At 45.9% G+C, this 22,950-nt stretch overlaps 2 protein-coding genes across 3 annotated transcripts in view; one reads left to right on the forward strand and one right to left on the reverse strand.

Moving 5' to 3' along the window:
• The window catches only part of SHPK (sedoheptulokinase), a 34,886-nt gene extending 20,376 nt beyond the window's left edge, over positions 1 to 14,510 (reverse strand). Inside the window, exons 1-4 of the mRNA XM_077294226.1 lie at positions 14,361 to 14,510; positions 8,455 to 8,596; positions 5,267 to 5,450; positions 2,171 to 2,323 (exon numbers count right to left, since the gene is read on the reverse strand). Coding sequence (XP_077150341.1) covers positions 2,171 to 2,323; positions 5,267 to 5,450; positions 8,455 to 8,596; positions 14,361 to 14,510 — 629 coding nt within the window. The remainder of the gene's footprint in view (positions 1 to 2,170; positions 2,324 to 5,266; positions 5,451 to 8,454; positions 8,597 to 14,360) is intronic.
• Positions 14,476 to 22,950, forward strand: part of CTNS (cystinosin, lysosomal cystine transporter) — a 30,383-nt gene continuing 21,908 nt past the window's right edge. The window contains exons 1-4 of one of the 2 annotated variants that reach the window (XM_077294223.1): positions 14,476 to 14,816; positions 15,624 to 15,712; positions 15,798 to 15,909; positions 18,393 to 18,477. In XM_077294223.1, coding sequence (XP_077150338.1) covers positions 14,476 to 14,816; positions 15,624 to 15,712; positions 15,798 to 15,909; positions 18,393 to 18,477 — 627 coding nt within the window. Of the gene's footprint in view, positions 14,821 to 15,623; positions 15,713 to 15,797; positions 15,910 to 18,392; positions 18,478 to 22,950 lie in introns of both variants that reach the window. The other variant, XM_077294225.1, reaches the window with a different exon arrangement.

A 22,950-nucleotide genomic window follows, 5' to 3' on the forward strand; every position in this document is an offset into this window, starting at 1 on the left:
TCATTTAAGACATAAAGACAGTATATGCCATAAATATCTGATAAGCGGGGGTTTCATTTTCCATTGCAGTTCTCTGGAGAATATGGATCCTTATCTCCTGCTATGGCAGCTTTAAAATAAATAAATAAATAATAAATGACAAAACAGCAAAGCAATCCAGGATAAACTACAAAAGAGGGAGCGACACTCATGCAAGTGTCTGGTGGCCACTCAGAAGTTCATGGCGGACTGCAAATGGCCCACAAGCCGCAGGTTGTGCCCCCTACTATAGATGTTAATACAATATACTTACACTTAATAAATTAAAGTTAAATAAATTCACAATACTTCCATTTAAATTTTCTACACACATTATAATAAATGTTCCAATTAAATTATATATTCATTACACAATAAATCATTAATATTTAATACTAGAAGAATTATCCAGCTTTGCACGGGTCTATTTGGCTTACCTGTTTGCGGTTTGTACGTGGTTAAAAACTGATTGCTACTGATATTCGCATTTGTGTTCCTTTTTTTGGCGAATACCTCGAGAACAGTAGGTTCTAGAGAGTTGAAACACGGTCTAAAACCTTTGAAAGAGCCAGATTTATGTATGTGCCGAATTTGGTGAATACTGGTCCAGTCATTTGGCCGTCTATAAGGAATGGGCAGTAGAACAGCAGAAATTCATTGATAGGCAGGTAGATAAAGATTGGAGTAATGTGCTGGGTTATATGTGATAAGTCACACAGGGGTGATGCATAATGGTGACATCACCGGGTTCTACACAAGTGATCAGGATATGTAGATGTGATTGTACAAAAAGGACAAGCATCAGTTTTGCTGTTACCGAAAAAAAAAAATGCTTCAACTTTTGATAATGGTTTGGACATCACATAGTTTGTGCCGACCATTACCTCCACATGATGTGGAGCCCGAGAGTGAGGAGGAAGAGCTCACTTACTCAGACACTGAGAAAGAGCAGAAAGTAGAGAGTAAGCGTCCTCCATTATTTGCATTCTGGGAAGTAATTTTTACCAGGATCTTGGCTTTAATCTGTTTATTTTTCCCACCTGCAGTGCGGTAGCTAAGCTCAGATCTTAAAGGTACCGTTACACTAAGCGACTTACCAACGATCACGACCAGCGATCGTGATCGTTGGTAAGTCGTTGTGTGGTCGCTGGGGAGCTGTCACACAGACAGCTCTCTCCAGCGACTAACGATCTGGGGAAAGACTTCGGCATCGTTGAAACTGTCTTCAACGATGCCGAAATCCCCCTGCAGCACCCGGATAACCAGGGTAAACATCGGGTTACTAAGTGCAGGGCCGCGCTTAGTAACCCGATATTTACCCTGGTTACCATTGTAAAAGTAAAAAAAAAAACACTACATACTCACCTTCTGAAGTCTGTCACGTCCCCCGGCGTCCACGCGCTGCTGCAGGGAGCTTTCCCTGCACTGAATGTGTCAGCGGCGCCGGCAGTAACAGCGGTGACGTCACCGCTGTGCTCTGCTTTACGGCCGGCCGTCGCTCACACAGTCAGTGAAGGGAAAGCTCCCTGCAGCAGCGCGTGGACGCCGGGGGACGTGACAGACATCAGAAGGTGAGTATGTAGTGTTTTTTTTTTACTTTTACAATGGCAACCAGGGTAAATATCGGGTTACTAAGCGCGGCCCTGCGCTTAGTAACCCTGATGTTTACCCTGGTTACAAGTGAACACATCGCTGGATCGGTGTCACACACACCGATCCAGCGATGACAGCGGGTGATCCAGCGACGAAATAAGGTGCTGGCCTTCTAGCTCCGACCAACGATATCACAGCGGGATCCAGATCGCTGCTGCGTGTCAAACACAACGATATCGCTATCCAGGACGCTGCAACGTCACGGATCGTTGTCGTTCTCGTTGGAAAGTTGTTCAGTGTGAAGGTACCTTTACTGGTGTGGCTGACGCCGAGCTTGTTCTCAGTCACATGGAGAGACAGCTGCAGTCCACAAGATGGCGCACAGTTCAGTGTATTCCTGTGGACGGTAGCTTTACCTCCAAAGGTAAAAATCAGTCACAGGACCCTAAAAGTCTCAGTGCGGCCCTGGCCTAATAGTAGCATGAATAGGTAATGGTAACACCTGAGAGGTGTTGTAAGCGGAAATCTACAAACGTACAAGATACAAGACACTACTTACATATCTGTGTTCCAGGTTTTGGTTCTGGTATTAAAATAGCCCCAACTAGCGGCATTCTGCCCCGACATCACCGGTCTCTGGAGGCCGCACAGCATGGAGACCACGTAGTCCTGGATTGTACCAGCAGCGTCATATTGCTGAAGGAGGTCAGGCCTGTACAATACATGAAGGGACAGGTCAGGAGATGAGCCAACCTTAGGACAACACCCATCCACAGCTTTGTCGTCCTTTTCCAGGGGCAGGTGCTCTGTCTGCAGTGTTTGGAGAGCAATCAAACATATGTCCATGTGATCCCGGTAGCCAAATGGCATCGATCACCATTTTAGAATATATCCTATTGACCTAGGAAGAACCTCTAGGAAAGGTGCCCATAAGCCTAAAAATTGTGGTGGGCTGAATGTATTGTCTCCTGACCACCATATACATGCACTCTCATATTTGGAAGAGCATTTTCAATGGGAAAAGTAGAGAAATAAGCAACAAGACAATGTGGCTAGTGATGAGCGCAAGTGCTCGGGTACGCACCGAGTATCGCCGGTGCTCAAGTGACATTTTCGACTCCCAGCGGCCACATGTTTCGAGGCTGTTTGACAGCTACAAAACATGCGGGGATTGGCCGTGTATGTCAGGCAATCCTTGCATGTTTTTTGTGGCTCTCTAACAGCCGCGAAACAAGAGGCCGCTGGACTCGAATATGTCACTCGAGCACCCGCGATACTCGGTGTGTACCCGAGCACCCTGGGGAAACTCGAGTAACGAGCACTGGCGCTCATCACTAAATGTGACACATCATCTCCTGTAGGAACACAAGTACTGGGAGTTATCCAACATTATTATTATTTATTATTATAGCGCCATTTATTCCATGGCGCTTTACATGTGAGGAGGGGTATACATAATAAAAACAAGTACAATAACCTTAAATAATACAGGTCACAACTGGTACAGGGGGAGAGAGGACCTTGCCCGCGAGGGCTCACAATCTACAAGATGCTCCTCTCCCCGGACATTAACAGTCACTTTAGCGGCAGGAGACTCGAATACACATTAGTCAATTTTCTGGTTCAGATTACCGCAATCTAATGTATATGACATCCTTAAAAATAATAAACTCAGGTTTCATGGACTCTTAAAAGGTCCAGTGCTGCCTTTCTGCTCCTGTCTTTGTAGACAGCCTGCAGTAGTGATGTCACGACTACAGTGAATATGACCACTGCAGCCAATCACTGGGCTCAGATGTAGCTCTGATGTAGACAGCATGATCTGTTGAGCCCAGTGATTGGCTGCAGCAGCAAAGCAGATTCCCAGGAGAATTCCAAGGGACCAGATCCAAATTGTCTTTATTGTAGTCCATATAAAAAATATGTGCAAGTCAAGCCATTCGGTGCATACTCATAACTTACAAGTCCAACAAGTCCCAGGAAGGCATTAGATACTGATTGACTGTCACCATGTCAGGAGCAGCAGCGCTTGACCTGCGGTCTGTGTGTAATACTGGATTTTATGATAAGCTAGTGTAAGCCGATGAGGATAAAAGAAAAAACAGTACAGTATTCCCGGAAGCCATTACAAGCACAAACTATTTCAGATTTTTATTTGCAGATTTTGCTGATCTGACATCCCAGGAATAGTTTAGATCACTGACTTTAAAAGGCATGTGACGGCCGCAGTCCTGTGGATTCCTGGCATCTGCCTTTAGGACACACAGGAAATTCATGTGACCTGCCGCCCTGTATCTGGTGAGATCACTCTGTTATTGTCCCCCAGTGACAGTCCTATGTATACGTCTTCACACAACAGATAGATCCATGATACAGTAAGAAAATCATATTATTTACATAAGGAAAGAATGCAGCGTTTTAGGTACAATGCAATTTTGTACATTGTTGAAAATTGGTGTTTTTCTTTAACCAAAATCTGCCACCAAGTCTGTGTTACCAGTATGATAAAAGGACATAGATCCTGATTCCAGTGATGTGTCACTCACTGGGCTGCTTGCTGTAGTTTTAATAAAATCACAGTTTTCTCTGCAGTACATCTAGCAGTTCTCTGAATGCTGAGCTGTGTATAACCCCACCCACAGCGCTTTCACTGTACACTGTGCATAGGCAGAAAGCTGCCAACCAGTGGTGGGGGCGGGGTTTCCACAGAGCTCGTGAATATGGAGGAGAAATGGCAGCAGCTTTACTAGCCTTTTGCTGATAAAACAGTAATTTCATCAAAACTACAGCTAGCAGGCAAGTAAGTGATACATCGCTGCAATCAGCCGCAGGGACTCGAACATAATATACGAGCATACCCCAGGTACTCCAATAAAACCCGAGCATGCTCTGATAACACCTTATCGAAGCACGTTCGCTCATCACTAGTTAAGAGTCATATTAAAAAATAGGGGGATAATATATAAAAATTCTCCTAGTACTGACACATTGAGCATAATTATTTATGTGCCATGAGGGGTATATGCGTATTATTAACGGTATCTAATGTATTTATTGAACGATTAGAAAAGCTCCTTGGAGAATGATAAATTTGATACTCAACAATTGATACAAGAACAGTACACGATTGTTAATTATTTTTTTATCATATTAGTATCCACAATATGACCTGAACGTGAATCAAAAGGGCCATAGCGAATAAACTGCAAAAAACATGGTGGGTATGAATGTACTGTTTTAATAATCAAAGAGTAGAAGTTTTAATATTGTTAGTCCACTTCAGTTAGTGAATTTAGGAAATCATACTGGCAAATGAGGGGAAAGGAAGTTCATGCACCTATAGTGCTGGCAGCATACTGATTAGAAGGAACTGCCATTTCAGAAGGACAACAGAGGCAAATTATAGAGTATGCAAATCTGGTCGTATATGCACATAAAGCTGCTTTAACTGGACCACAGTTTTTTTGTAAGAGCCGGTTGACGTTAACTAACCAATAACCCAGAAAAAGGTTACTTTACCGCACTCAACCATCTGTATATCCCTATAGTCAAAACATTTACCAGCTACAACAATTCACATTTTTAAGGAAATAATTATTGCTTTTTGACACATTTTTCAATTTTGGGACTTTTCTGTCTTAATTCTATATTTTACCTGTTCTTTAAATACCAGAATACAGTAGTGCAGCCGAAGCCGGACGCCACGTTCAGATGGGACTGCGGCTGTGGTAAGGAGGATAAGAAGTCTGTAGTGCATCGTCCATCTTCCCAGGTGATGAGTCGGCTGACTTCTTTTGGCTCAAAAACCCTGAGATTTTCGCTGTTAATCCAATGACATCCTAGTAATAATAATAATAAAAAAAAAAGATCCATAAATGCCTTCCTGATTGCAGAGGAGCGCCGCAGCTTCACAAATTAACACATCCACTAACATTGCATAGGGTCCTAGAGGATTATTCCCAAAATCAGAAATAATCCCCTATCGAACAGCTCCAACCATCCCAAAAAAAACAGAAACCAGAGCCCCACTGTGGTTGGAGAGGAGGCGCACAAGCTCGACCTCCGCTTCATCAATTGTCTATGGGACGGCTAGAAATTGCTGAGCGTTGTAGTCCGCTTTATCCAGACGTCCCAATGAAAATAAAAAGGGCGGAGGTGGAGAATCCGCACCTTCATTCATTCATGACAGGGGGGCCTATTCCTGGATTCTAGAGCCCCGGGTATAATTGCCGAGGTTTTTTTTTTTTTAACCCCTTCATGACCCAGCCTATTTTGACCTTAATGACCTGGCCATTTTTTGCAATTCTGGCCAGTGTCCCTTTATGAGGTAATAACTCAGGAACGCTTCAACGGATCCTAGCGATTCTGAGATTGTTTTTTCATGACATATCGGGCTTCATGTTAGTAGTAAATTTAGGACAATAATGTTTGCGTTTATTTGTGAAAAAAATTGGAAATTTGGCGAACATTTTGAAAATGTTGCAATTTTCAAATTTAGAATTTTTAGTCTGTTAAACCAGAGAGTTATGTGACACAAAATAGTTAATAAATAACATGTCTACTTTACATCAGCACAATTTTGGAAACAACATTTTTTTTTTTGTTAGGAAGTTATAAGGGTTAAAAGTATACCAGCGATTTCTCATTTTTACAACAAAATTTACAAAACCATTTTTTTTAGTGACCACATCACATTTGAAGTCAGTTTGAGGGGTGTACATAACAGAAAATACCCCAAAGTGACACCATTCTAAAAACTGCACCCCTCAAGGTGCTCAAAACCACATTCAAGAAGTTTATTAATCCTTCAGGTGCTTCACAGCAGCAGAAGCAACATGGAAGGAAAAAATGAACATTTAACTTTTTAGTCACAAAAATGATCTTTTAGCAACATTTTTTTTATTTTCCCAAGGGTAAAACGAGAAAGTGGACCATGAACGTTGTTGTCGTCCAATTTGTCCTGAGTACACTGATACTCCACATGTGGGGGTAAACCACTGTTTGGGTGCACGGCAGGGCTCAGAAGGGAAGGAGCGCCGTTTGACTTTTTGAATGGAAAATTAGCTCCAATCGTTAGCGGACACCATGTCGCGTTTGGAGAGCCCCTGTGTGCCTAAACATTGGAGCTCCCCCACAAGTGACCCCATTTTGGAAACTAGACCCCCTAAGGAACTTATCTAGATGTAAGGTGAGCACTTTGAACCCCCAGGTGCTTCACAAATTGATCCATAAAAATGAATAAGTACTTTTTTTTTTTCACAAAACTTTTCTTTTAGCCTCAAGTTTTTCATTTTCACATGGGCAAAGGATAAAATGGATCCTAAAATTTGTTGGGCAATTTCTCCCGAGTACACCGATACCTCATATGTGGTCATAAACCACTGTCTGTGCACACGGCAGGGCTCGGAAGGGAGGGAGCGCCATTTGACTTTTTGAATGGAAAATTAGCTCCAATCATTAGCGGACACCATGTCGCATATGGAGAGCCACTGTGTGCCTAAACATTGGAGCTCCCCCACAAGTGACCCCATTTTGGAAACTAGAACCCCCAAGAAACTTATTTAGATGTGTGGTGAGCACTTTAAAGCCTAAAGTGCTTCATAGAATTTTATAACACAGAGCCGTGAAAATAAAAAATCATTTTTTTTCCCACAAAAAATAAATTTTTTAGCCCAATTTTGTATTTTCACAAGGGTAACAGGAGAAACTAGACCCCCAAAGTTGTGCAATTTTTCCTGAGTACATTGATGCCCCATATGTTGGGGTAAACCACTGTTTGTGCACACGTCGGGGCTCGGAAGGGAGGGAGCACTGTTTGACTTTTTGAATGCAAGATTGGCTGGAATTAATGGTGGCGCCATGTCGCATTTGGAGAGCCCCTGATGTGCCTAAACAGTGGAAACCCCTCAATTCTAACTCCAACACTAACCCCAACACACCCCTAACCCTAATCCCAACCCTAACCATAACCCTAACCCCAACACACCCCTAACCCTAATCCCAACCCTAACCATAACCCTAACCACAAGCCTTACCCTAATCCCAACCCTAACCCCAATTCCAACCCTAACCCTAATTCCAACCCTAACCCTAATTCCAACCCTAACCCTAGTGGAAAAATAAAAATAAATATATTTTCTTTATTTATTTTCCCTACCTATGGGGGTGATAAATGGGGGGGGTGTATTTACTATTTTTTATTTTGATCACTGTGATAGAACCTATCACAGTGATCAAAATGTACCTGGAATGAATGAATCTGCCAGCCGGCAGATTCGGCGGGCGCACTGCGCCTGCCATTTTGGAAGATGGCGGCGCCCATGGCGGTAGACGGACGGACACCGGGATTCGCGACGTGTGGGGGGGGTGGATCGGAGCGCGGGGGAGCCGAAGACAGGACGGAGGGGAGAGGAGGGCAGCAGAGGACAGGACGGAGGGGAGGAAAGACTGACGGCGGCGGTAGATCGCCGCCGTCAGTTGGTGGCTGGGGGCAGATCACAGTCACCATCCATGGCCGATGGTATTGCAGCATCGGCCATGGCTGGATTGTAATATTTCCCCAAGTTTCATTGGTGAAATATAACAACTGCTCTGATTGGCTGTTTCAGTTTCAACAGCCAATCAGAGCGATCGTAGCCACGGGGGGGCAAAGCCACCCCCCCGGGCTCAAGTACAACTCCTCCTGTACCTGCAGGTCGGGTGACATTTGAGTTAACCCGTTCATCCGATCTGCAGGAGCGCGATCCTGCCATGATGCCACATAGGCATCACAGGTCAGATTTGCACCGACTTTCATGACGCCTACGTGGCGTCACAGGTTGGGAAGAAAACACTTTTTTTCACCTTCACCAGTTCTCCAGAATACGACTCCGTGCATTTGCCCAGACACGCCGATTCGTGAGACTTTTCGCAGCTTTTCTCTGGGCAGAGCCGCCAAGCAATCATTTAGAGCCCGTATTATCCGACAGACATCTTGTTCTTTTCCCTGAAACAAAAAAGTAAAACAGTGATCTCACAATTTTAGAGAGGATGTGCAAGATCTATAAAAAAAAAAAAGTTGAGTGCCAGAAAGTTGATAAAATAACAAAAAAAAAGTACTGACTGTACTTATTTGTACCCAAAAGCTGATTGTCTCCATCGATACAGTGATGGTAAGCCACACATATACGTGACCGCTGCAGCTAGTCACTGTCCTCAGCTGACATGTATGGCATTCCTAGTGATTAGCTGCAGTGGTAATCTTTGTATACAGCACGCCATCACAGTAGGAGTATGAACAGATGACTGCTAATTTTTTTCCCCAGAATTGTCCCATGTGCACATACCATTAAGGTTATGTTTTGTGCTAGCAGGGAACCCTAAGGGTATGTTCCCACGGTCAGTAAACGCTGCGGGTTGGACACGGTGTACATCCACAGCGTCTCGATGTTATAGCATAGTGGATGAGATTTCAAGAAATCCCATCTCCACTATGCGTGCAGCGGCGCTCACGGATCACCAGCGGAGACGGACATGCGGTGCATCTTTCCAGACTGCAGCATGTCAATTTATCTTGCGGAGACGCTCCATCTCCGCAATATAAATATCATCCATCCAATGTATTGTGTGCAGTGATTCCGCACGGTTCAATGAACACATGTGGAATCACCTGTGTTCAATAGATGGCAGCGCTTCGTATGCAGCGAAAATATGCTGCGGCCAAAGAGCTGCCGATTACTGAACATCTGCACAAACCCTAAAACGTTCCAATTTAGGACAGATCAACTAATCGTTATAATTTTTAAAGGGAACCTGTCACCTCCAGAAGTGGCATTTACCTTGAGATAAATACCATTTAGATCCTGTTTAGCCAAGTACCGAAGCAGTGCGTACAAAGGGAGAAAAATGAATGTATATCCTCCCTGCAGCTGCTCACTTCCAGTTATTGGGGCGGTGTAGGGAGTGGTTAGAGTTACCGATCACTATACAGTATCGAGTTACCAATATACTATACACAATCGGCTGTGATCACTACTCGGCACATTGATTGACAGACAGTTCTGCGGCATTTGTGTGCAGATCAGGCTGTCACTTAAAGCGCTGGGGGAGTGATCACAGCCGCTCTCACTGTATAGTGATCGGTGACTATAACCGCTCCCTACAGCGGCTGCAGGGAGAATAAAACTTCCTTTTCTCCCTGTAGTTGCTTACCCAGTAAATTGGCTACACAGGATTAAACACTATTCACCAGCAGATTACCCCGGTATCTGTGTTTGTGGAGGTGACAGGTTCCTTTTAATTATTTTAATGGACAAAGGTAGTGTTTGTCCGATCTCCGATCCACACAGATTAGGCCATGTAGCACAGCTCCTGCAGAACATCTTTGTCATTTGTAAGCTGCCCCAAATCTGATGACAATGTGTCTGCCGCTGACTAACAGAGCCATTTTCCCACGATTTACTCTTCTGACATACTGATGAGGAAACTGATTGCTGCAGATCATCGCCCGGGGCATGTTCTCACACGGCTGATCTGCTGCAGACAGTTCTGATGTTGAATCCTAAATGCTGGCACAGGTAGTTTACGCGGTGACTCTGGGACAGTAAGGGTGCGCTCATACAACCCTATTTTACTGTCCGTGTTTAGAATTTTACTGTATAACGAAATCCAAAATTGCAGACCTATCAAAAGCAAATGATAGTCGCACACAACCTACGTTAAAGAGGTCGTCCAACTTTAAGGGATTAAAAAAAATTCTTCCCAAAGAGTAAACGTCATTTTAATTTATTTTCATAAATCAATAGTTAACATGAAAAAAAGAAACTTTGTAATATATCTTATCAGAAAAATGTGTTTCTTTCTGCTGCTAGACTGGTGTCTAAAGGATAATATTTCTCCTTGTGGAGCGTCACAAGCTAAGCCTGGCATACCAGAGTGAGGAGACTTATAAACCATGTATGCTCCTCTGGGAAATCAAAATTTAGTATCACTGATTCCAATAGGTGGCACTAGAGTTCTAGTTCTCTTCCTTTCTAAAGAGAAAATTTGCGTATTTAGTTTCCCAGAGTATGCATGGCTTATAAGTCTCCTCAGTCTGAGATGCCAGGTTTAGCTTCTCACTCTCCACAAGGAGAAAAGATACTCCTCAGAACCCAGTCCAGAGCCTCTCACCTAGCCAAATCAGATCTCGAACTTTGCGATGATGAAAGGAAATACCACAAAATTCTGTGTCTACAAATTGAGATTCTGATTTGGCTTTTATCAGACCGATTATTCAGTGTCAAAATTCAATTTCAAGACGCAAATTGTCTCTTCAGAGAGGAAGAGGACTAGTGCCACCTATTGGAAGTTGCAGTCGTTAACATCAATATTGACTCTTTAATGAGCCTTGCCACAGGATAAAAGCCAAACCAGAATCTCAATTTGAAAATACCGATTTGGGCTATTGCCCCTCGTCAGCGTAAAGTATGAGATCTGAGTTGGCTGTCTGAGAGACTAAGGCGGGGATCTAAGGGGTAACGTTTCTCCTTGTGGAGTCACACGTCAGAGTGAGGAGACTTATAAGCCACAATGCTCCTCTGGGAAATATGCAAATTGTCTCTTCAGCGCCACGTATAGGAAGTAGCAATCCTAAAAGTCAGTATCGACCCTTTAGGGCTTTTTTTCACTTGCGAGAAACGCATCCATGTCTCGCATGTAGAAACCAAGCTCTGGTGCCGGCACTCCGGAGCGGAGCGTGCGGCCGCATAGGAACACATGGAGCTGCACGCTCCGCTCCTAAGTGCCGGCACCAGAGCTTGGTTTCCACATGCGAGATACGGACGTGTTTCTCGCAAATGGAAACAAGCCGTTAAAGGGAACCTGCCAGCAGATTTTGCCGCTATAAGATGTGGCCACTGCCTTTCAGGGCTGATATACAGCGTTCTATAATGCTGCATGTAAGCCCCAGATCCGACCTGCAAGATAAGAAAAATAACTTTTATTATACTCACCCAGGGGGCAGTCCAGTCCGATGGGTGTCGCAGGTCCGGGTTCTCCCATCTTCTTATGATCGCCGCCGTCCTGTTGCTTTATGGATCCCCAGCATAGTGCTTCTGCGCAGGCGTACTTATCTGTCCTGTTGAGGGCAGAGCAAAGTACTGCAGTGCACAGGCGTCGGGAAAGGTCAGAGGCCAAGTGCCTGCGCACTGCAGTACTTTGCTCTGCCCTCAACAGGACAGATAAGTACGCCTGCGCAGAAGCACTATGATGGGGATCCATAAAGCAACAGGAGAGCGCCGATCATAAGAAGATGGGAGGCACCAGACCCGGACCTGCGACACCCATCGGACCGGACCACCCCCAGGTGAATATAATAAAACTTATTTTTCTTCACTTGCAGGTCGGACTGGGGGCTTATGTACAGCATTATAGAATGCTGTATATCAGCCCTGAAAGGCGGTGGCAAAATCTGCTAACAGGTTCCCTTTAACGAGTCTTGCCACATGACTTGGGCTATAAGCCAAACTAGAATCTCAATTTGCAGACAAGAGGCAGTGCCCCGAATCACCGTGTCTGCAAATTGAGACTCTAGATTTCAATTTAAGGGGAAAATATGTCGGCAATAAGTACAGACTTTCCCATTATTGAGAGAGGAGATGACAGTTGGTGCTCATAACATTCTATGGAAAATTGTAACTGTGGTTTCAGAAGCGCTTGCAGCAGAATGTTCAGTGTCGGCCTCCAGCGCCTCACTTCTCCATAGAGGTTTAGAAGCACCAACTGCCATCTCAGTAATGGGAAAAATCTGTCTGCATTGAATGCATGAATTGAGAGTAAATGAGCAGTCCAGGAGGAGAAAAAAAAAAAAAGCAGACTGTTTGTGATAAGGTATATTACCAAGTTGTTTCTTTTCAGGTGTACTATTGATTTATGAAACAAAAATTAAAACAGCGGTCACACTCTAAATTAAATGAGTTAACGGAAAATCCATCAGTGAGCTCATTCTGACAGTCAGGAGAGATTGTAACTAAGTATGTGCAGACGATCTGGAAGTGGCAGAGCTTTGTGTGCAGAGCATGTTCGCTCCGTCCAAAGCACTGCCGGCTATTGAATGCAGGTGAATCCGCATGTGATCACTGAACTGTGCGGAACCAAAACACCCAATACATTGTACGGGTGATAAACAGACATGCTGCGGTCTGGAAAGACGCGCCGCATGTCCGTCTCCACGGGTGATCCACAGGCGTCTCTGGACACATAGTGGATATGGGATTTCTTGAAACCCCATCCACTGTGCTGTAACATCTGGACACTGCGAATGTACGCAACGTCCAACCTACAGCGTTTACTGGTCATGTGTCTTCTTCTGGGTTCCTCTCAGCTGATTTATGACCACAAAGTTGAACATGTTGGAAATAAAGAGTATTTAAAAGGAACACGGTGCAAAAGTTTTTTGCCAAACATTCTTGCATTTAAGTTAAAAAAAAAAAATATATATATATATATATATATATATATATATATATCTATAATATAACGCTGGGAGCATCACTCTGTCTGAAGCCTTTATAGACTGCGCAAGCGCCGGCGCAGTCTGGACCCCACAGAGTGACGCTCCCAGGAGATCGCGGTATGCATGAGCACTGAACGCACACCGCGATCTCCAACGGAGAAGCAGGGACGAGCCAGGAGGGTGAGTATATTTACCTGTCCCCCGTTCCATCGATGCGCTCTGCTCCATCCTCCACATCCTCTGCCTGTGACGTTCAGTTCAGAGGGCACGATGACGCGCTTAATGCGCGCTGCCCTCTGACTGAACAGTCACAGCCAGACGATGTGGAGGATGGAGCAGAGCGCATCGATGGAACGGGGGACAGGTAAATATAGCAAGTGCCGGGGGCCTGAGCTAGCGGCGACTCCGGCACCTGACCCCCACAGCGCGCCGGTGTCCCGCCTGCTCAGGCCCCCAGCACTTGGCGCCCAGCACAGCCGCCCGCACTCACCACAGCCACCCGCACTCACCACAGCCGCCCGCACTCACCACAGCCGCCCGCACTCAGCACCGCCGCCCGCACTCAGCACCGCCGCACTCGGGCAGTAGAGCCGGAGAGAGAAAGATGGGAGCAACATATGGCAGAATGGAAACAGGAACAGGCAGAATGGGGGCGCGGGATGGGAGCAGCACATGACAGAATGGGGGCGCGGGATGGGAGCAGCACATGACAGAATGATTGCGCACGATGGGAGCAGCACATGACAGAATGGGGGCGCACACATGACAGGATGGGGGTGCAGGATGGAGCAGCACATGACAGAATGGGGGCACAGGATGGGAGCAGCACATGACAGAATGGGGGCACACACATGATAGGATAGGGATGCAGGATGGAGCAGCACATGATAGAATGGGGGCACAGGATGGGAGCAGCACATGACAGAATGGGGGCACACACATGATAGGATAGGGATGCAGGATGCAGCAGCACATGATAGGATGGGGACGCAGGATGGGAGCAGCACATACCAGGATGGAGACCATATACCAATATAAATGCTCGCCACCCGGGCGTAGAACGGGTTCAATAGCTAGTTATATATATATATATATATATACACACACAAACACACACACATAGTTAGATCTGCATGTCACTGAGTAAAAACTCTATGAAGGCCAAGTTACAGGTCACATATGGGGCAACGTCCTAATATAGACTTGCATAAACCTGTCACCCTCCTGCAGCTGAAGGACTAGTATTCCCAGCAAGCCCTGGAGCCTCCAGCCTCACCTGGGCTCCACACTCGCTCTCCAGCCCTGCCCTTGTGTCCCGGCTCTGGCCGTGCAGCACCTCCCGGGCTGTGGGCTCCAGTAACACGGCCTTCACAGAACTGGTGCCCACATCTATGCCCAGCACCAAGAAGTCCTTCCCGAGCTCCATCTGTAGGATCACTAGCACTGCCGGGCAGACACTGACAGCGGCTCAGCCTACTATCACCAGAACGTCACTAAACTTCACTGTCCCCGGTACAGGCGCCATTTTCCTGAAGCTCAACCATGCAATTAGTTACAGAAAAAAAAGGCTTCATAAAAATGGCGTCAGAAGGCCAGCTCCGAGCCCGGCTCCTCCTCTGCTACTGTGTCACGAGGTAAACAAGGAAGAAGGCGGGGCTTACCGACAATTGAGGAACTCGGGGCTGTATGGAGCGGCCGGTCTGCTGACAGACAGCGCTGGACGGGAGGGCGCGCAGGTCAGTGTCCTGGACACAGTGCATGGCCACAGTCTATGGAGGGGGCTGAGGTCAGGAGTTGACTAGGGGAATGATAAAGGCAGGGACAAGAGACTTCCTGTTTCTACATGTAGAATTAGCTGGGTAGAAAAGGAAAAAGAGCAATTGTAAGAGCACAGTGCTGTATAATATGATGACTGCAGTATGTCGTCAGCATAAACACTTTGAGGGGAAGAGGAGGATGGTGATGAGGAGCAGGAGAGCTTCTATAAATGCCACTGTCACTATTGACTTAAACTGCTGTGATGAAAGCTCGCTACTACTGATGGCGGCAGTATAACACGGCCACCAGCCGCGCTGCATAGAGCAGGCTCAGCTCCTGAATCCGCTCCATAGTGTAGCGTGCATGAATGATGGCGGATTTACATTGTAGGTCGCCAATGGAAATCTGTATCGATTGGGCATTGGCACTTGCCTGGGTCTGCAGGGTGATGATTCTGGGTTCCGGTCAAGACAAAATGTGAACGCTGCAGCTGATCAATGGCGACTGATTGCCTGCAGCGCTCAGGTGATGCCCTCGCCGGAAGCTTATTCCAATGGTGGTGTGTGGCACTGCTCTGGGAGCTCAGTAGCCGTTTAGTTTTTTTTCCCACCCCTCCGAGCCCATTGGTAAGGTATTATCCAGTAATGGACATCCCCTTTAAGTCCAGTAGGAATCACTGTAATGTAAAAGTCTACTAGAAGCAGCGGGTATTTGGAGATGAAGCTGGGGTGTCGGGGGTCCGCTTCTAAAAATGTGTGATGGTAATTTCTTCTCCACATCTCAGAACAAGCCGTACAGCCATGGAGGGGACCCTAAATCCAAAGTCTGCGATGCTCGCCCTCCTCTTACTCAGGTTATTAGTATTCAGCGGTGAGTAGTCCTGAGTTAGCCCCCAATAACTGCAGACTGTGTCACTGCTGGACGTTGGCACTGAGAACATGTTGTTGAGTTGCAGGTGCTGACAGCCCCCCATCATCGGCCGCGCTCCATGCCGAGAACACAATTTCTATCCCAGATGTTGTGACCATAGAAAATGGAAGCGTGAAAAACCTGAGCCTTACTGTAGAGTGAGTGTAAATGATTATTACTATTATTATTATGCAGAACTTTGCTGGGAATAATTTGTGGTAGATTTGTTTTGTTTTCATGTCCTTTGTTTCTTTTTAAGTGGGAATAACAGGGAGAGTTATTTTACCTTTACACTTGTGTATTTTAAGCCAAAATCTGCAACTTTTTAAAAATCTTTATTGTCTTAGTCCTTAAAAATCACCCCAGAGTGCCGACCACGAGGAGCCTCACTATCTTGTAACCTTCTGCTCACTGCAGTTTTCAGCTGTAATCCATCTCTAGAGATGCTGGACAAATTATAGTCATTTTAATTACCATATTTTTTGGACCATAAGATGCACCTAGGATTTAGAGGAGGAAATTAGGAAAAAAAATGTGGTGAATTTCTGTACTTAATATCCCCTATCCTGGTATAAATGGTCTCCTCATCCCCATCCTTATAAACATGCCCCCCTCATCCCTATCCTGGTATGCATGGCCCTATCCCTATCCTGGTATGCAGGGCCCCTATCTCGTCCTAGTATGCATGGCCCCATCCCTATCCTGGTATGCAGGGCCCCATCCCTATCCTGGTATGCAGGGCCCCATCCCTATCCTGGTATGCAGGGCCCCATCCCTATCCTGGTATGCATGGCCCCATCCCTATCCTGGTATGCAGGGCCCCTATCTCGTCCTAGTATGCATGGCCCCATCCCTATCCTGGTATGCAGGGCCCCATCCCTATCCTGGTATGCAGGGCCCCTATCTCGTCCTAGTATGCATGGCCCCATCCCTATCCTGGTATGCATGGCCCCATCCCTATCCTGGTATGCAGGGCCCCTATCTCGTCCTAGTATGCATGGCCCCATCCCTATCCTGGTATGCTTGACCCCATCTCTTCCTACTATACATGGCCCCATCCCTATCCTGGTATGCATGGCTCCATCCCTATCCTGGTATGCATGGCCCCATCCCTATCCTGGTATGCAGGGCCCCTATCTCGTCCTAGTATGCATGGCCCCATCCCTATCCTGGTATGCATGGCCCCATCCATATCCTGGTATGCATGGCCCCATCCATATCCTGGTATGCATGGCCCCATCCCTATCCTGGCATGCATGGCCCCATCCCTATCCTGGTATGCAGGGCCCCTATCTCGTCCTAGTATGCATGGCCCCATCCCTATCCTGGTATGCAGGGCCCCATCCCTATCCTGGTATGCAGGGCCCCATCCCTATCCTGGTATGCAGGGCCCCTATCTCGTCCTAGTATGCATGGCCCCATCCCTATCCTGGTATGCAGGGCCCCTATCTCGTCCTAGTATGCATGGCCCCATCCCTATCCTGGTATGCAGGGCCCCATCCCTATCCTGGTATGCAGGGCCCCATCCCTATCCTGGTATGCAGGGCCCCATCCCTATCCTGGTATGCAGGGCCCCATCCCTATCCCGGTATGCATGGCCCCATCCCTATCCTGGTATGCATGGCCCTATCCCTATCCTGGTATGCAGGGCCCCTATCTCGTCCTAGTATGCATGGCCCCATCCCTATCCTGGTATGCAGGGCCCCATCTCGTCCTAGTATACAGGGCCCCCATCCTTAACCTGGTATGATTGGCAACCATCCCTGTCCTGGTATTCATGACAGTAATGCGCACGGTGTCAGCCATTGGCTTCCTGCCGTTGCTGGCGTTCACGTGTGCTTCTACTTAAGAGAAATGAATATTCACCTCTCTGGGCGTGGAGAGAGGTAAATATGTATTTCTCTTAAGTAGCGGCACATGTGAATGCCGCCGGCAGTGGCAGGAAGCTGACGGCTGACACTGTGCGCACTACTGAAGAGCAATGAATACTCGCTGCTCTCCGCGCACACAGCCCCGGCGTGTAGATCAGTAAGTATTCCGGCAGCTGCCCTTCAGCTTGCAAGCAGCGTATGACGTCCCTGCCAAGCATAAAGCAGCTGCTAGCTTCGGAACAAGATGCTGCGAGGGAGCACCAGGAAGGTAAGTGTAATTTTTTTTTTTTAATGTTTTCTGATGGGGCCATGCATACCGGGATGAGGATGGGGGCCAATCATACCAAGACGCTATTAAAGAGAAATGAATATTCATTGCCCTCATTCATTTCTCTTTAGCAGCGGGCACAGGAGTTATCTGCAGCCACCGGCTCCAGCCTCCTGTGACCCACCACAGAAAGAGCAGGTACATCTGGACTATAAGACGCACCCCCATATTTTCCTCCACATATCTGGAGGGAAAAAGTGCGTCTTATAGTCCGAAAAATACGGTAAGTATTTAATTGAAGTATTTTTTTTTTAATTGGAGGAGACCAATGTTTTGTGCCAGTGAGGGACCTATAGAGGCAGTATCCCTCGCTGGTGTGCTGGGTATTGGGCACTACTTGAACAATTGGGTTATTAGACAGACTATAGGGATGGCCTGAATAGTTTTGCTCATACACTTTGCACGCAGCGATATTTTATCTCAGCATTTTTTATTTTTACAGTTCTCCATTGAATGAAACTGTTCTTTTTACTTTCAACATTACGTATTCTTCAAAGAACAACACGATTGTCCGTCTTCCAGCAGAAGTAAGTAATGTGCAGATGTACGGCTGACAGCGCCGGGTGAAGAGTCAGCGGTTATGGGGTTTATTGCCAAACACACTGAGAGAATTGTATCCTATAAGAACCAGTCAGATTCCAGTTCTCATTATTCGGAGGATGCATACGATGCATTTGGAAATCTGCAGTTGGCCAACAGTTGTGATAAAGCTCCACTAATGTGACTGAATTTACTTAAAATTCTAAAATTTGTCTTGACTCCCATTTATCTCGGTGCATCTGCCTACTTTAATGGGTTGTCCATAAGCAACACTTATCACCTTTGCAAAGGACAGGTAAAGTACTCTAGCACCCCCACTCATTATGAGGTGCCTGAATGAGAGGAGCTGTAGTGAGCATGTGCGACCACTGCTTCATGTGCTGTCTATAGGTGCGCTGGTCGCACATGCTCACTACGGCTCCATTCACATAGGGGAATTCTTTAGTCGTTTGGGGGCTCAGCAGCAATCATACATTTATTATCTATCCTGTGCATGGGTTATAAATAATGTTTTATAAGGTTACCCCCTAAGCAGCATTCATCACCTAACCATAGGATAGTTGCTGACATTTATAGCTATTCATATTTATCACTTATCCACTGATCAGATATATGATCTATACTAAGGATGAGCCATCAATGTAAAAATCCCGTTCAACCCCTTTAGCTATATGGTCGATAGGCGATAAATCTTCAAATCAAGAGGATGCAGATGTGTATTATCCGGCCGCGGCCACTAAACTGTTGACAGAGCTGGAACTGAGTATCGGCACTGGACACAGCTGACTGGTGGGGATGCCAGATGTCACCCCCCACTGGTCAGATATTGATGGAAGATCCTAAGGATAGGCCATCAATGTAAAAGTCCCAAGCAGACGCTTTAATAAATAATTGTATCATTAGTGGGGGGGCCATAAAGTGGGGAACTATAGGGATCATGAGAACAGGGGTCTCAAAGTCCCTATGTGGCTGCTGTAGTTACTACTTCTGCCATTTACTACCATCGGTTCATGAAAGTAGTAGAGTGCGTGCATGACCGTGAGCAGAGAATGGGAGCGGTGGTCACATAGGGAACTTGGGCATCCCCAGTCTCATGTCTGCTGGCACTCTGACCGGTCAGTGCCAGGCTGCTTTAGTTTAGGTCGATCTATGGAATAAGCCTGCAAATTACAGCTGGAAATGTGAACAAAACATAAAAAGCCTTGTTATATAGGATGTATAGGAGCTATGAATAAACAGTGCGGACCCGTATGCTTAGTCTTCTATGTTCCTGAAGGAGCTCCCCCCAGCTCTTCCCGGTGTCGATCTGAATATGTGCTGCACTATACACACATACTGTGTATATACTATAATATATATATATATATATATATATATATATATATATATATATATATATTAGAGAGAGAGTTAGAAAAAATGGAATAGCACTAAAAGTTAAATGGGTGCAAAGTCTCCCAGCAATCAATCCATGCTTGCCAACATATAGTAGTAAAAAACAGAAGGCAGCAGTCCAAAAAGTAGTTTCAAAATAAGGTGGACTTTATTAGGTCCACGTGGCGTGGCGACGTTTCGGCTATAAGCCTTTTTCAAGCTTGAAAAAGGCTTATAGCCGAAACGTCGCCACGCCACGTGGACCTAATAAAGTCCACCTTATTTTGAAACTACTTTTTGGACTGCTGCCTTCTGTTTCTTTACTAATATATATATATTCAGCCCCTTTACTTGATATATTTTTGTCTGCCAATATGTTATGTATTTGCTAAGCACAGTAGAGTAACAGACTGAAACAGGAAGGAAGAAGAGCAACATTTTATCTTTGTTCTGTTTCTTTACCACTTTTGATCGGTGCCGTTTACCCATTACTGGACTTCCTTTACAGAGCAACATTTCGTGTGCCCCGGCCAATACTAGGACCTGATAGACTATTATTTAGTGCTGTCTGGGTAATTTTCAGGTTCTGATTACAACCACTGCACGCTGCTCTATTTGTCCTATAAGTGAATGGGCAAGATGACAGAAACCTGATGGACCTCGCTATAATGAACGCTGTTGGGGGTCCATCACATGAGGAGTAAAGCACGTCTGTACTTTTGTTGTTCTGTTTCATCGTGGTAATTACCTAATGCTAGTGTGAACAGAGCCGAACCTGTGGTGCGAGTATGATGACATCGGGGATTTTCACCAGCTGTATGTGTTGTACCCCTAGTGAAATATTGAAAAAGTGAAAATACTGATTATGGAAACTTCCGAGACCGATCACTGATGATGCAGCCACGTGGTCTCTCACTTCTCATTCATGCTTGTCCGATAAGTGTTAACTCGTTGTTCACCACCAAATGTGAGAATGTGGAAACATTGTACATAAACTACCAGTGAGATGCTTAGGTGATGTACCTCGAAATGATAGAGCAGGTCCTAGGGTTTGTTTCCAGCATTATCCGAGTTTTGCATTTCTAGACTCACATGAGTAAGTAACATCACAGACTGCACTCTATGAATAAGGTGTAAGGAACTGTTCACATAACGATGCTGCCATCCACCGAGTGACTGCACTTGGAAAACACGCAGCAAATTATTCGGTGGATCCAGAAGTAGAGCAACTGTGCTATCGACCAACTTTATGAAAGAGAAAAGTTTTTTATATTTAGCTTTATTGCACTTTTTTTTTTAAATGCCTGTCATAAAAATGGAGAATCGGAAGCATAGTTAAGTACAGCATACATACACTTGTATGGAGGCCGCACCGTCTAATCGGACACCCCCAGCTGTACGGTCACGTCAGTAGACAGTGCGCAGCCTATCTCAATGTAAGTGTATGGAGAGCCAGCCCATACCCACTGGCCAGGAAGAGGTATAACTCACACATACCCTCCGGTCCCGGGTCTGAAACTGTCGAATCCCCCCAGTGCGCACAGGTCACACAGAGGGACTGCACACTTATCTGTTTGGACCGAAGAACCATTTTACGATCATAATGTGAACTGCCTGTTAGGGAAGGGAAATCTGTCCATAGCTTTCAAAACAGTAGGACTACATTGGATAGGTAGTAAATGTCTGATCTATGGGGCCCACACTAGTACAGTGGCTTGTGAAACTGTTCACCCCCTTGGCTTTTTACCTATTTTGTTACAATACAACCTGGGTTTAAATATTTTTGTAATCCTATTTGTGATACATCAGCACTAAATAGTCTTAAGTTAGTGAAGTGAAGTGAGAAAAATATAGGCAAAAATTAAATTTGAGGTCAAATAATGAAAAAATTGGCATGTGCATATGTAGTCACCCCTTTTGCTGTGAAGACCCTAAAAACTTCTGGTGCAAGCAATTACCTTCGTAAGTCCCGTGCTTAGTGAAAGGACGTCCCCTGTGTGCAATGTAAGTGTCACATGTCTGTCAGTATATACACACCTTTACTGAAAGGCCACAGAGGCTGCAACATCAGTAAGCAAGAGGCAGCACTGACCAAACTGCTTCTATGGTGTATCCGGTCCCGTATGTGCTCCTATGGTGTATCCGGTGCCATATGTGCTCCTATGGTGTATCCGGTCCCGTATGTGCTCCTATGGCGTATCCGGTCCGTATGTGCTCCTACGGTGTATATGGTCCCGTATGTGCTCCTATGGTGTATCCGGTGCCGTATGTGCTCCTACGGTGTATCCGGTCCCGTATGTGCTCCTACGGTGTATCCGGTCCCGTATGTGCTCCTACGGTGTATATGGTCCCATATGTGCTCCTACGGTGTATATGGTCCCATATATGCTCCTATGACGTATCCGGTCCCGTATGTGCTCCTATGGTGTATCCGGTCCCGTATGTGCTCCTACGGTGTATCCGGTCCCGTATGTGCTCCTATGGCGTATCCGGTCCCGTATGTGCTCCTATGGCGTATCCGGTCCCGTATGTGCTCCTATGGTGTATCCGGTCCCGTATGTGCTCCTACGGTGTATATGGTCCCATATGTGCTCCTATGGTGTATCCGGTCCCATATGTGCTCCTATAATGTATCCGGTCCCGTATGTGCCCCTTGTAAAGCTGCAGTAGCATCGTACGCAGTGACCCACAAATTCAAACACAAAAGTCTCTTTTAATGTGTTTCTTCAAAGTCCAATTCACATAAATGCATATAACTTCAGTGGATATTATCAGTGACCAGTTTACACCAGTTCAAAGCAATACATAACACATGGCTTTAGATTTGCGGTCCGTAAACAGGCCAGACTTCCCTTGTCCAGTTTTCCTGGGCGACCGCACGCCATCTCACAGTCTTTATACGTCTCCATACACACAGCCTCATATGTTGCAGACACTACATACACCAGCCCTCCTCTGACTAGTTCTCGTGCTTGTCCTGCATTGCTGTATCAGTCTCTTTACAGACTCTTTACTCAGTCGTACACAGTTCAGGATATCCTCCGGATAGCAGCCGGGCACCATATCCACCTGTTTGCAATCGTTGC

Source organism: Ranitomeya variabilis, chromosome 3, assembly GCF_051348905.1.
Source record: "Ranitomeya variabilis isolate aRanVar5 chromosome 3, aRanVar5.hap1, whole genome shotgun sequence".
Taxonomy (NCBI): Eukaryota; Metazoa; Chordata; class Amphibia; order Anura; family Dendrobatidae; genus Ranitomeya; species Ranitomeya variabilis.